Raw genomic sequence first — 14,089 nt, 5'->3', positions numbered from 1 at the left:
GGAGCCAGTTCCATAGACAATTCCAAAGATTCACAATCCTTTGAGTGAAGACATTTATCCTGCTCTCACTGAGAGGAGTGAATAAAAAGATAGGAAAATATTCCTGTCCTCAGTATATTGCTTTCATTCCTTGACTCAAGGAGAAGGGAATGCAAATAATAGTTATCTATACTGATCTGTTTTCCAATTATGTTGGTTCCACATTAGATTGCATCGAAATTCAATACAGATTGTTAACAACCTTGAAATAAAGGACAAAGTTTAATATCTATTCATCAAAAATAATCAATGGAAAAAAATTGTCCTTTTTGTGCATGCATAATTCTAAGATGCAAACAGATTTGCAAAGTAGGTAAAAGGCAATCAGGTGTGAATCTTTGATCTGGAGCAGAGGGGTGTGAAATTCTTTCATCAGGTGTGAAATTGGAGAAAGCAGATGCTGTTTGCGTTCATGGCATTTCATGTTAAAATTAAAAAAAAACAGCTGATGTCCTGCAGAGAAACAACCCAGTGAGCAGCAAACTGGAGCTTGAGGAACTAAACATTCTCAGTGCCTTGGTGTCCAGTGTTAAGCTTTGGAAGTTTTACTGGTTTACTGCTGCCACTGGGGAGAGATCCTTCCCAAAGATCAGTCAGCCATGGCTCAGCTGGTAACACACTTGCTCCTGAATCACAAGGTTGCTGGTTGAAGCCCCACCCCAGGACTTGAACACAAAAATCAAGGCTGACAGCCCAGTGCAGTACTGAGGGAGTACTACACTGTCAGAGGTGCCATCTTTATCTTGCAACTCCCTTCCTAACAGCACTGTGGGTGGCTTACCACCACCTTCTCAAGGGCAGTTAGGGATGGGCAATAAATGCTGGCCTAGCCAGTGGTGCCCAGACCCTGGGAAAGAATTTTTTAAAAAGTCCAATCTCAGAGCTTGTTTTTGCGCGAGCTGGGGTGCATCGCGATCCACGGAAATGACATTTTGATGTAATTTTGTAATTTTCCTTTCACATTTTTTGTTTTAGTTACAGTGCCCCACCAGGGGCTGTCACCCCATATTGGTTTTCAGTTTAATTTGTTGATTTTGTTTCTCAAAAGAGTATAAAGAGGGGCTGCTGAGACACTGGATGAGTTATGCTGCATCCTGTGATTAAATGCACTATCCAGGAATGGAATATAAGCCAAAAATGCTGGAAAGACTCAGCAGGTCTGACAGCATCTGTGGAGAGAGAGACGGAGTTAACATTTCGAGTTCGTATGGTCCTTCTTCAGAGCCATAGTAAGTCATACGGACTCGAAACGTTAACTTGGTTTCTCTCTCCACAGATGCTGTCAGACCTGCTAAGTCTTCCCAGCATTTTCTGTTTTTATTTCATATTTCCAGCATCTGCAGTATTTTGCTTTTGCTTTATCAAGAAATGGATTTGCATATGGTTTCATACTTCACCAACTGGCTTCGGATCTATTTATCAGTGCCTGTTCACTTTCTGGAGAGAAGCAAGTAGTATTCTGGTCAAAGTGCCTCCCTCAATCAACACCACTGAAAACAGATCACCTGACTATTCATGTGCTCTTTGAGGGACTCTGCTGTGTGTAAAATGATGCTGGATTTCCCTGTGTAGCAACAGTGGCCCCCTCATTATGAAAAGTATTTCATTTGTTCTGAAGCGCTTGATGGATGTCCTGAGGATATAATAAGGCGCTTTATAAATGCAAGTTTATATTGATCTTCCTTTGATACTTCAGATGCATTTTCCTAAAGCTTCTCCCGCCTCTGAACTTTGCTGTTCCCACACTGAGCCCTTTTCCATCGAAGGATGTTGGCATCACTGTCATCCCTGACCTCAAATGGAACACCCATATCCCTTCCCTCACTGAAGCTCCCTCCAAATTGTCTGCTTTGCCGTTCATGGCTTCCCTTTCTCATCTCCAGCCTTCCACCACTCTCGCCATCACAACATATCTTCTCTTCATTTTCTAAGTGATCACCTCAGTTTACCTTTAAGGCAACTGCCTTGATAATGTGCTTTGGGACACTTGAAGTGCGGCACTTGACTGAAGCTGACTGGGTTCTGCTACATTAGCAGATATATGAACCCACTTAAAATATCCCACAACGTATGGAAGGATCCATCAAATAGGACCTACATTTTGTTAGATTGTGAAGACCATCAGAGATGTTAACAATGCAATTTAAACTCATTCCGATTTATTCACTAACAAAGATGTTAATTCCAAGACACTGGGTAAATCTTTGACTCTCTCCAATTTCTGCCACCAACATTTGCTGTTTTCACAGAATCCAGTGGAACAGGCAGCAGAATTTACCTCGTAAATGCTGATGTTGTAGTTCTCAGGGTTTGCGATAACTGGGGCATTGTCATTGACATCCACGGCTGTGATGGTTAGAATGTGATTTGTTTTACGAGGCTGTAAACCATTGTCAAAGGCCTGAATCTGCAAAAAAGAAAATGGCAGATCCTGTAGCTTAATCTGTCCACTGTAATAAGCTGATTTAAACATCTCTACTTGTGCTTATTGAGGAAAATGGACAAGGTCATTGTTCTCTAGCTTTGGTTAAAAAACAGGTGCAAATGGTATTGTCAATGGACTAGTATTCCAGAGGCCCAGGGTAATTCTCTGCGAACTTGGGTTTGAATCTCACCACGGCAGATGGTGAAACCTGAATCCAATAAAAATCTGGAATTAAAAGTCTAATGGTGACCATGAAGCCATTGCCAATGGTCATAAAAACCCATCGGGTTCACTAATGGCCTTTAGGGAAGGGAATCTGCTGTCCTTATCTGGTCTGGCCTACATGTGACTCCAGACCCCAGTCCCACGGTTGACTATTAAAGGGCAATTAGGGGCGGTTAATAAATGCTGGCCCAGCCAGCAATGCCCACATCCCATGAATGAATAATAAAAACAACCCTTTGTAACAGAAAAGGAAGTTGGCTGTGTCATTGCAAGCCACTAGCCCAGCTGATGGAGAACGATTCTGTGCTTTTAACAGAAAACAGAGCGCGAAAAGGGCACAGAACACAGGGAATGCTTGATCATGATCAAGGAGCACGCAAACATCTTAAAGCAGCGTGCAGTCTTGCCCTTGCCCTTGCTGTACTAGCAGTGGGTGGCTGACACCAATTGGGAATCAGGATCCACACCGCATCCTTGCAGCTACCAGAAGGTGAAGCTTCCTTTGATTTATGAACGTGAGCAGGTACTTGGGAAAAACCAGTAGCTGCAGCCGGCCCTGCCGGTTTCACCAGTATACAAGAGTCAGCTTTCACAGCACGACATTTACTAGGTGAGGTATGCCTCGCTTCCCAATAATGGTTCCAATGATCTACAGATCATCTGCAAACTGATAGTGGAGGGTTTAGGAAATGTCATTTCGGGATACAGTCACAGTTACTTCCAGAAACAAAAATTAGCCTCACCTGTTTTGTGAGTTTCCGAAATGCCCACCATTTTCAAAAGGAGATGGAGGGGCTGTTTATTCACCAATTACCTCCATCCTGATTGGGTGGTTTCTTCTACTCTGCCCTTTATGGGGACTGTGGGATGGGTGCACTTCTCACCATCACCTGCCCTTCCAAACACTGAGCAGCTAGAAGTGGCAACTTGGGAACGATGGGGGTGGGTGGTACTGAACCACTAACAAGGAGGCAGGAAGGGGCGGGAATCTTGCCTCCATGACAGAAACCCCATTTGCACGTATAAACTGGGGTCCTGCCATATTCTCAAAGTTACAGTGGAGAGAGGGGAGAAACGTTGAGGAAATTCGGCCCCCAGAATGAAGACCATGGAGGTGATCTTGACTTCGCTTGATCATGTAAAACGCATGATAGCGGCTCAACAACCTATTAAATAGCCTCTCCTGACTTTTGTGTCCGGTGAAGTGAATGGAAGAAGGTAGTGGGGTTGCTAATCTGGAAAGGTGAGATCAAATAGGACAGAATGACCTTCTTCATCTAAGTCTCCCAAATCATCATGTGGGCTGGAATGGATAGGCATAAAAAGACAGGGCGTTGCCTTGAGATGTGATGGCTAGACTGAGTTACTGAAGATCCATGAGAAGCCTTCACTTAATGGACAAAGGCCAACTACATGGACTGGCTGAACGATAAATGGGCACCCAGTGACACTCATTGAACTTACCGTCAATACGTATTGATCAATCTGTTCTCTGTCCATGGGTCGAGCAAGGTAGATCTCTCCACGGCTAGTGTTGGCTGTCCTAATCCTGAAGGTTTCGTTAGTATTTCCAGACAGAATGGTGAAGTTAACCTGCAGTTTATAAAGACACAAAATTATTTTTGCACGATAAAGATGGAAATAGATCATTGACACTGCTGGTTTTAAGAAAACTGCCCTGAGAGAATGTTCTTCACAGTATATGATATTTACTGCTTAGACTCCTTTATCTGGTTTGATTCACAAGATAGACATGGATGATTAAAGCTACTTGGCCCAGCTTAGCTAAAGTCATTTGGGTTTCCTTAATGTGAATGCATTACTAATCGATCTTCTGTGGCATTGCTCATGAGTAGACTTGAGTGTGGAGTATGCTTGTAATGCTCATCTGCTAACTTGACCTAACCCTTTAAAGCCACTGCCACGTACTCCCCTACGTAGACATGATTTAGATGGATCCTAAGTTCAAGGAGAGGTTATTTATTGCTGTCACCTAAAAGCCTCTTTAGATTGGAGGCTGCTTGTTGACCTATCAACTTCCAAAATCAAAGGAGGTGGAAAACTTCCATTACAATGAAACAATGAGAATGAGGCAGCTCATACCAGTCCGTTCTTCTTCACATCCAGATCATGGGCAAAGACAACAGCCACCCTCTTCCCAACAGGAACGTCCTCCAGAACCTCCACAGAGGAATCCGAAGTAGCATCAAACACTGGACTGTTGTCATTCTCATCTTCAATATTAATGATTACCTGTTGGATGAAAAGTGAGATGGCAAATAAATATAGAGCCTATAACGGGAAAAGGCCATTTAACTCATTAAGCCTCTTCCACTGAAGGTACATGGGTGTTCATTCTGTTATCGATTGCTCTTATCCCCTATCTGTTCATTCCCTTCTTTGATGAGGGACCAATCTTCCTAAATTGTGAAAATTCTCAATCAATGATGCTAATATCTCTATAAATCTCAGTCCCCTTTCTTACCAGCATTCAATGAAGCTTCTTCTAAAGGTGAAAAGTTACTCAATCTTCACTCCATCTTGTTTTTTCTGTCATATACAAAGTGTTTTCAAACTTGCATTTCTCTAATTATTATTTTTAGATGTTCTTCTAACAATATAATTTGGAGAGACACATGAAGACACGTTCATGGTGCTGCATTAGGGAGGCTATGCTGTACACTGCTGAGATACACAGTGAAGGTTTGTTGTACACTGCTGAGATACACAGTGAAGGTTTGTTGTACACTGCTGAGATACACAGTGAAGGTTTGTTGTATACTGCTGAGATACACAGTGAAGGTTTGTTGTACACTGCTGAGATACACAGTGAAGGTTTGTTGTACACTGCTGAGATACACAGTGAAGGTTTGTTGTACACTGCTGAGATACACAGTGAACATTTGTTGTACACTGCTGAGATACACAGTGAAGGTTTGTTGTACAGTGCTGTGGTATACAGTGAAGATTTGTTGTACACTGCTGAGATACAAGGTGAAGGTTTGCTGTACACTGCTGAGATACACAGTGAAGGTTTGTTGTACACTGCTGAGATACACAGTGAAGGTTTGTTGTACACTGCTGTGGTACACAGTGAAGATTTGTTGTACACTGCTGTGGTACATAGTGAAGGTTTGTTGTACACTGCTGAGATACACAGTGAAGGTTTGTTGTACACTGCTGAGATACACAGTGAAGGTTTGTTGTATACTGCTGAGATACACAGTGAAGGTTTGTTGTACACTGCTGAGATATACAGTGAAGGTTTGTTGTACATTGCTGAGATACACAGTGAAGGTTTGTTGTATGCTGCTGAGATACCCAGCGAAGGTTTGCTGTACACTGGTGAAATACACATTGAAGGTTTGCTGTACACTGCTGAGATACCCAGTGAAGGTTTGCTGTACACTGGTGAAATACACAGTGAAGGTTTGTTGTACACTGCTGAGATACACAGTGAAGGTTTGCATCCTGCCATTTACTGATACAGCAGGCGATGAATTCTTACCCGACCATCAGAGGGAGGCATTGGAGTGCTCGGAGTATGAGGGAAATAGATGATGCCTGGACAAGGCAGCCCTGTGACAGAGCAGCACACAAATCCTTAGAAATAGGTCTGTCTGTGTAATAATTATGGTTTTATTTAGTTGTAATGTACCTTTAAGAATAATCCTTGTTAAGGAAGATCACATGATTTGTTGTAACCAATAACAGAGTAGTGAAGGCTACCTCAGCAGTCAGTGTAGCGATAGAGTTGAAGTTCAAAGCACACATGTAGTTGCTGCTGAGTATATTGTAAATAAACTTCATGTTTCCACCAAAAAAGTGCCTGCAGATCAACTCTATCACTAATAGTACAACTTGGCTACCCTACAACAAACTGGCGATAAGGATAAAATAGGATTGAACAGAAGAAATCAGCACCATACCTTGCCCAGTGATTGTAAGTAGCAAGCTCTGTTAGAATTGAAGAAGTTATCTCCCCTCAAAATGCCACAATTTGGAAGAATTGATCCTTTTGAGCCAATTACAGATGATTGGTCTCAATGCTCAGAATGTTTCACATTCTTTTTTCAAGCGAATTAGATTATGGGGGAAGAGAAGAGGCAAGCGATCCTCTTGAGTACTTGTGGGAGCAAAATCTACAGCTTGATTTGAGGTTTGATGGCACCCAGTGACCTAGATTTGAAGAATTTTGATGAATTGGTAGACCTTGTCACTTTCACTTTCAACCCAAGTCCTCAGTCATGATGGTTTAGGTTCAATTCGCGAAATAGAGCCCCGGGTGAGAGAAATACATGCTACGTGGCAAATTTGAAGCAGCTAACGGAACATTGTGACTCTGGACGACATGCTCAGGGATCATTTACAATGTGGTGTGAAAGAGGACACTAGTCAAAAAAGATTATTGTTTGAAGTGAATCAGGATTTCAAGAAGGCGCTAGAGACAGCGCTGGTCATGGAAAGCACAGTAAGAAATTCAAAAGCAATACAGGGTGCGCAAAATGGTGCCACTCTCCACACCGGGTGGAAAACCTCAGCCGAAAGAGGTGTGAAAAAGTGAGACTCTGCCGAGAAGCAGGAAACAGCCGGAGATTGAAGAAAAATAACTTAGCAGTGAAATCAAAGAATAATTTTAATAGAGGTGGAAACAAGTGTTTTGGCGATGGCTAAAAAAATCGAATGCTATTATTGTCACAGAAATGGACATATGATGAGACAGTGCAAGGAGAGATTGAAGCAGGCTTGTACACAAAAGAAAAAGCCCAATGAAATCTACAATGTAGAAGAGCCTGAAACAACAAATTCAGACTTTTACTCATTGTTTAATCTGGAAGTTCGAAAGACAGAACCAATATTTGTCACAATGAAAGTAAATGGCAGACCTGTTAGAATGGAAGTGGACACGTGACTTTCCACTACAGTAACTGGGGAATGTGCCCTCGGATATCGGAATTTTGCTGAACGTCAATTAAGTTTAGAAGAAACAGCCACCAAGCTAACAACATACACGGGTGAAGACATTCAAACAAAAGGCTGTCCATTATGGAAGCCAATCGACAAAGGTACCCTTGATGGTGGGAGCAGGTGAAGGGCCAAGCCTTCTGGGGTGAAATTGGTTAAAGGAGGTTAAGTTAGAATGGACCGCAATTTTCCAGTTGAGAGCAAGTGGGCTACCAGAGCTACTTAGAAAGTACGTCACTGTCTTTAAGGACAAACTGGGGAAAATCCAGGGCCTACAGGCCAAGGTTCATGTGGATCTGGAAGCAACCCCTTGCTTCATGAAGGTGAGACCGGTGCCATACCTGCAAGAACAGGTCAACATTGACTAGAGAAACTGGGCGTTATACAACCTGTTCAGATCTCTGAATAGGCAGCACCCATGGTGATGGTTAATAAAGTAGCCAAGCTAGACAGGCACCCCATTCCAAAAAGTGAAGACCTGTATGCCAAGCTGGCAGGAGGGACAATGTGTGACATGAGTATGTTCACCAACAAGTAGAGTTGGGTAATGCCTCCCGGGAATTTGTCTCAATTTATTCCCACAGAGGGTTGTACCAATTTACACAATTGCCTTTTGGTGTCTCCTCTGCTTGTGCCATCTCTCAGAGAACAATGGAAAGCTTCCTGCAGGGTCTGCCCCAGGTTGTAGTCTATTTAGACGATGTACTGGTGAAAGGATTCACTGAGAAAGAGCATTTGGCAAACTTAGAAGTCCTAAAACGTTTCTCTCAAGCAGGGGTGTGTTTAAAAAAAGAAAAGTGCATGTTCCAGAAGAGGGAGGTAATCTATTTGGGTCACCGGGTAGATTCACAGGACCTCCACCAGGACGAGGAGAAAGCGAGAGTCATAAGAGAGGCACCGGTGCCAAAGAACACCTCAGAACTCAAATCATTCCTAGGAATGGTCAACTATTATGGGCGGTTCTTACCCAATTTGTCTACAGTGCTGGCCCCCCCTGCATTCTCTATTTAAAAAGAACCAACGTTGGTCTTGGGAGGTACCTCAGAAGGAAGCTTTCATAAAGGTGAAACAATTGTTACACTCGCGCAATCTATTAGTGCATAAAGACCAGACAAATAAGTTGGTGCTGACATGTGGCACATCTCCCTATGAATTGGGAGCAGTACTCTTTCATCAGATGGACGATAGCATGGAACGGCCAATAGGTTACGTATCAAGAGCGCTGACCACAGCGGAAAAGGGATACTTGCAGATAGAAAAAGGCCTGTCCATCATCTCTGGCATCAAGAAATTTCACCAGTATGTTCACAGCCGCCATTTTACAATCGTTTCAGACCACAAACCATTGCTAGGGTTGTTTAGTGAGGACCAGGATACACCACCCATAGCCTCAGCAAGAATACAACGATGGGCTTTAGTTCTGGCAGCATACGAATACACTTTCATACATAGGCTGGGCAATCAAATCGCAAACCCGACGCCCATTGTCGTTTGCCTTTACAAGAAAATTATGAGCACATCCCATTTCCACAGGAACTTGTTTTACTGTTAAATTTCTTAGATTCCTCGCTGGTATGTGCTTGACAAATCAGATCAAGTACGAGAACAATTGCTACAGAGTTGGTCAGAGGAGCCTGAATCTGATGAAATGAAACCGTACTTCAAAAGAAGACATGAAATAACCAGCGAGGATGGCATCTTATTGTGGGGAGCACGAGTGATAGTTCCTCCAAAGGGAAGGCAGCCACTTATAATTGAACTACACAGTGCCCATCCAGGAATTTCCCGAATGAAGACCATAGCACGCAGCTATCTATGGTGACCCGGGATAGATGGTGGGATAGAGAGTTTAGAGAAGCACTGTGTACAATGTCAGCTGCTGCACAAGTTTCCAGTGACAGCTCCGTTACACCCATGGGAATGGTCGGGTAGATCTTGGGTACGGTTACACATTGTTCCCAGGAAAGGTCCAACGTAGTCAATGTTTCTGCTCATTGTCGATGCCCGTTCAAAATGATTGGACGTATATGAGGTGAAGTCACCAACATCGGCCACTACAATTGAGAAACTACGTCAGCGTTTTGCCATTCACAGACTACCAGAAGTAATTGTTTCTGATAACGGCACAGCATTTACGAGTGCTGAGTTTCAACGGTTTATCAGCCTCAACAGTATCACTCATGCGTAAACTGCACCGTCCCCACCCTTCCTCAAATGGACTGGCCGAAAGGGCAGTTCAAACGTTCAAGACAGGCATGAGAAAGCCGGTGATTCCTTAGCAACCAAACAAGCACGCTTTCTCTTTCATTACAGGACCACCCCTCACACAACAACAGGTGTCACACCTGCGGAGTTATTGTTGAAACGCCGTCTCAGGGTGAGATTGAGCCTAATAATGCTGAATTTAGAGGGGAAGGTGGAAACGAGTCAGGGAAGTCAGAAAACTAGACACGACTGGCATAGTCACAAGAGGAAATTTACCATGGGAGAGCCGGTATACATGAGAAACTTCGGGGAAGGACCAAACTAGTTACCGGGTGAAATAAGTGCAGTGACCGGACCTCTATCTTACCATGTGGAGGTGCACGGCCAGATCATCCATAAAAATGTGGACCATTTAAGGAAGAGAGGGACAAATCACTAAGATTTAGTTTCACCAGTGATCATGACCAGGTCTACATTTCCTGTTGAGGATACTCAACCCAGGACTGACATGTCTGCTGTTCCTGTAAGAGCTGAGGTTACAGAACTGCAAGTGCCCACAGGAACACCCTGATGTTCAGGCAACTCTGGAAAAGGAGGTTACTGACAAAGAATCTAAAGTTGTGGAGCTGCAATGCTCCACACATATCAGGAAACCACCTGAAAGACTGAACTTGTGAATTTCTTACCCAGTGTAAATATTATGTTGTCTTGAAAAATATGTACCTGTAAATATAATATGTATAGCTGGGTTAAAGGGGGAGGAATGTAGTAATTATGGTTTTATTTAGTTGTAATGTACCTTTAAGAATAATATTTGTTAAGGAAGATCACATGATCTGTAGCAAGCAATAAGAGAGTAGCGCAGGCTACCTTGGCAGTCAGTGTAGAGATAGAGTTGGAGTTCAAAGCACACATGTAATTGCTGCTGAGTATATTGTAAATAAACTTCATGTTTCCACCCAAGAAGTGTCTGCAGATCAACTCTATCACTAATAGCACCACTCGGCCACCCTACAACAGTCTGCCTTCAGCTCATTGATTAGACACTTGGCATGGAAGACTTGAAGCATGGCAAATATACTCAAGTGAGGAAGGGAAGTCAGAAAGCGAAGTATGAAGAAACATTGGAGCAATTGTTCGGCAGGTCTCAGTTTGAGGTACATGGGTCAAAACAACAATGATGGCTTCCATTCATAAAACACCTTTAACACAGTAAAATGACCCAACACACATCATGGGAGCATTGTGACAAAAATCTAACAACCAGCTATTTAAGATGACTTTAGGACAGGTGACCCAAAGTTTGGTCAAAGATGTAGCAGCGTCTTAGAGGAGGAGAGAGGTAGAGAGCTTTGGGCAAGGAATTCCAATGCTGCCTTTCATTGAAACTTGAAAGGATGGAACTTGACACAGGGCATCCAGCTCATCTTTCTGGCCTCTTTGGTGTGCGCCAGGGAGCACCTGTGGCCACTAATAACATTTTAACAAACATTTTCACATAGCTCAAGCTGCAGATGCTAAAAATCCTTGGCGTTTTGACCTGAGATTCATCCACCATGAAGGCAGCAGGGCTAAGAGCAGCCCTTTCCAAACCTCTAGTCCAACCAAGCTCAGGACAAATAAACAAGTAAGGAACATGAGGCAAATAGAGTGGAGTTACTTGGAATTTGGGTGAGGCGTGTAGCTTTGGACAACAGGAAATAAAGAAGATGATTTCCTTCCTTGAAGTGATGCATGAGTTGCTTCACTCGTTTTTCAACTCACTCTCAAAAAAAAATTTAAATGTTATACATTAAAAAGAGCCATTGAAGAAAAAATTAAACGGAGGTCAACTGGAACGTCAGACATCTGTCATGACAGGAAGCTTGTGGCAGCATAATACAGAATGAAAGCAGCAAGTGCCCCTCTGTAGCTTCATTTCCGAAAGTAGATAAGTGGTAACACGCACTTGCAAAGAGGCTGAAAGGAAGATCTAACAGCTTATCTTGTCCTGCAGAAATACCTCAAAATGCATCAAATGCAAAGATTGGCTTGGAGGTTCACTCACAGTTACTTAGGAAATCGACTTTTTAAGTGGTAAATATTTAGCGCAGAATATAGAACGGGTACAGCACAGAATGAGGCCATTCAGCCGTCATGTCCGTTCCATCTCTCTTAGGGCAACTCAGCTGGCCTCACTCCCCATCGCGTTGAAAACTCTTCCCCTCTGGACAATGATCCAATTCCCTTTTGGAAGCCACGATTGAATCTGCCTTTACCACACTCTCAGACCATGCATCCCAAATCCAACTCAACCTAAACCTTGTGATTTTGTAGGTAAACCAGAAAACTATCAAATCCTGTATTTTATCAATCAAGATAAATGCAAGATGGTTTGCCAATGACGTTCAAACGTTTCTTGGGCTCCAATCCAGTGCTCGAGTCGCCAGCCTCTACATCGAGTTCAACAAATTCTGAAAATAACCAGGGCTCCCATCTATTTCAGAAACCACCTGCTGGTGATGGATTTACTGCTCCCATTTACAGCTCTTCCAGACCCATCTTTTGTTTTGTCGCTTATCCTATTACCACCTCTTCTTGCCTTGCACCATCATCCCTTTTATCATTTAAATTTGCAGGACTGCGGAGGTTGGGAGGGGAATTGGGGCTGACTGGGTTACTCTAGAGAGAGGCCGGCATGGAATGAACAGGCCAACTGGCCTTCTTCAGTGCTCTAATGACACGACTCTATGACAGACAACTCCACCTCTTGACTTTGTTCCTGCTACATACATCTCTATCATTTGCCAGTTCTAGTGAAAGGTCATGGACCTGAAAACTTAACCCCGTTTCTCTTTCAGCCTGGCTCATTCACCAGCAATCCCACCCCAGTCAGAAGGCTGTGGGTTTGCTTTCCACTTCAGGCACCTCGAATCATAGAAAGTTTACAGCACAGAAAGATGCCACTCGGCCCATTGCATTTGCGTCAGCCGGGAAACGAGTCAGCAGCGCGCCCGCTGACAATTAAAGGGCCTGTTAAGACCATTAAATTATCAAATAAGTTGAATTTTTCATTGTCTGTCCAACCTAACGGTTGGTGGGCAGGCGAAAAGGCCAAGCAGCTTTTGCATTTTTTAAGGAAACCTCAACCTAAATCAAATGAAAAATAAAATAAAACATTTTAAAACTTAATTAATAACATGTCCCTGCTCATGTGACAGAGTCACATGAGGGGACATGTTTCGTTACATTTTTATTTTCTTTATTTTTTTATAACTCTTCATCTCCCTGAGGCAGCTCCGTGCCTCAGGGAGATTCTCAAGCGCACACTCGCTCACCCTCCTCCCCTCACCCACACAGGCAGCGCTGAGCGCTGGCCTTAATGACCCCACCAGCGTGAAATCATCTTCCGGCCCTGATCGCGGGCAGCGGTCGGCTTTCCAACCACCCCCAATGAGCTCACCCAACCTGGGTGAAATTCTGCCCGTAGAATCATAGGAAGTTTACTTGAGCACATAAATCTAGGCTGACACGCCGGTACTGAGAGAGTGCCGCACGGTTGGAGCTGCTGTCTTTCAGGTGAGAAGTTAAAATAAGGCCCTGTCGGATCTCTCAGGCAGACACAAAATATCTCATGGCGCCGTTTCGAAGAAAAGCAGGCAAGTTATCATCGGTGTCTTGCCCAATATCTATCCCTCAATCAACATCACAAAAAAGTTGATCATTTGGGTCATGATTACATTGCTGCTTGTGGGAGCTTGCTGTTGAAAATTGGCTAATGCCCTTCCGATATGACCACAAGTACGTCATTGGCTGCACAGCGCTGGGCGACATCATCAAAAGCAGCATATGTAGTTACAAAGAATGATGTCAATACAAGTTCCTTATTTCTTTAAGATGCTTAAGAGAACCAGCCGAGAACCCTTTCCATTTACTCCTGTCCCTGTTGGAATTATCCCACAGGAATTTCCACCCAACTTCAGGAGGGGATCACAACATTGGACCTTGGGGATTCAACGGCAAACAAATGAAACGACAACAGTAACATAATCAGAGAGTAGCTCGGAAAGACGTCACTGTCTGACTTTGCCTAGCAGAGTCCCTCAGTATCACTCCCAGAGCTCGACGTATTTCTAATCGCTGTTCCAACTCCCCCAGTGATCAGAAGCGCTGAGTAGCAATTAACTTGCAGCCTTTCCTTGTTTTCTTTTCGAGGAGCTGGATCATTTAAACTCTGCAGGTTCCATGTAC

The 14,089-nt window shown here is 43.5% G+C and overlaps 1 protein-coding gene across 1 annotated transcript in view; it reads right to left on the bottom strand.

Moving 5' to 3' along the window:
- Positions 1-14,089, bottom strand: part of cdh23 (cadherin-related 23) — a 704,187-nt gene that overhangs the window by 174,063 nt on the left and 516,035 nt on the right. Inside the window, exons 33-35 of the mRNA XM_041176120.1 lie at positions 4,793-4,942; positions 4,154-4,282; positions 2,318-2,446 (exon numbers count right to left, since the gene is read on the bottom strand). Of these exons, the coding sequence (XP_041032054.1) occupies positions 2,318-2,446; positions 4,154-4,282; positions 4,793-4,942 (408 nt within the window). The remainder of the gene's footprint in view (positions 1-2,317; positions 2,447-4,153; positions 4,283-4,792; positions 4,943-14,089) is intronic.

The sequence above is a fragment of the Carcharodon carcharias genome, chromosome 28 (genome assembly GCF_017639515.1).
Source record: "Carcharodon carcharias isolate sCarCar2 chromosome 28, sCarCar2.pri, whole genome shotgun sequence".
Taxonomy (NCBI): Eukaryota; Metazoa; Chordata; class Chondrichthyes; order Lamniformes; family Lamnidae; genus Carcharodon; species Carcharodon carcharias.
The sequence above is the reverse complement of the archived record's forward strand: the minus strand, read 5'-3'. Positions and strand labels throughout refer to the sequence as shown.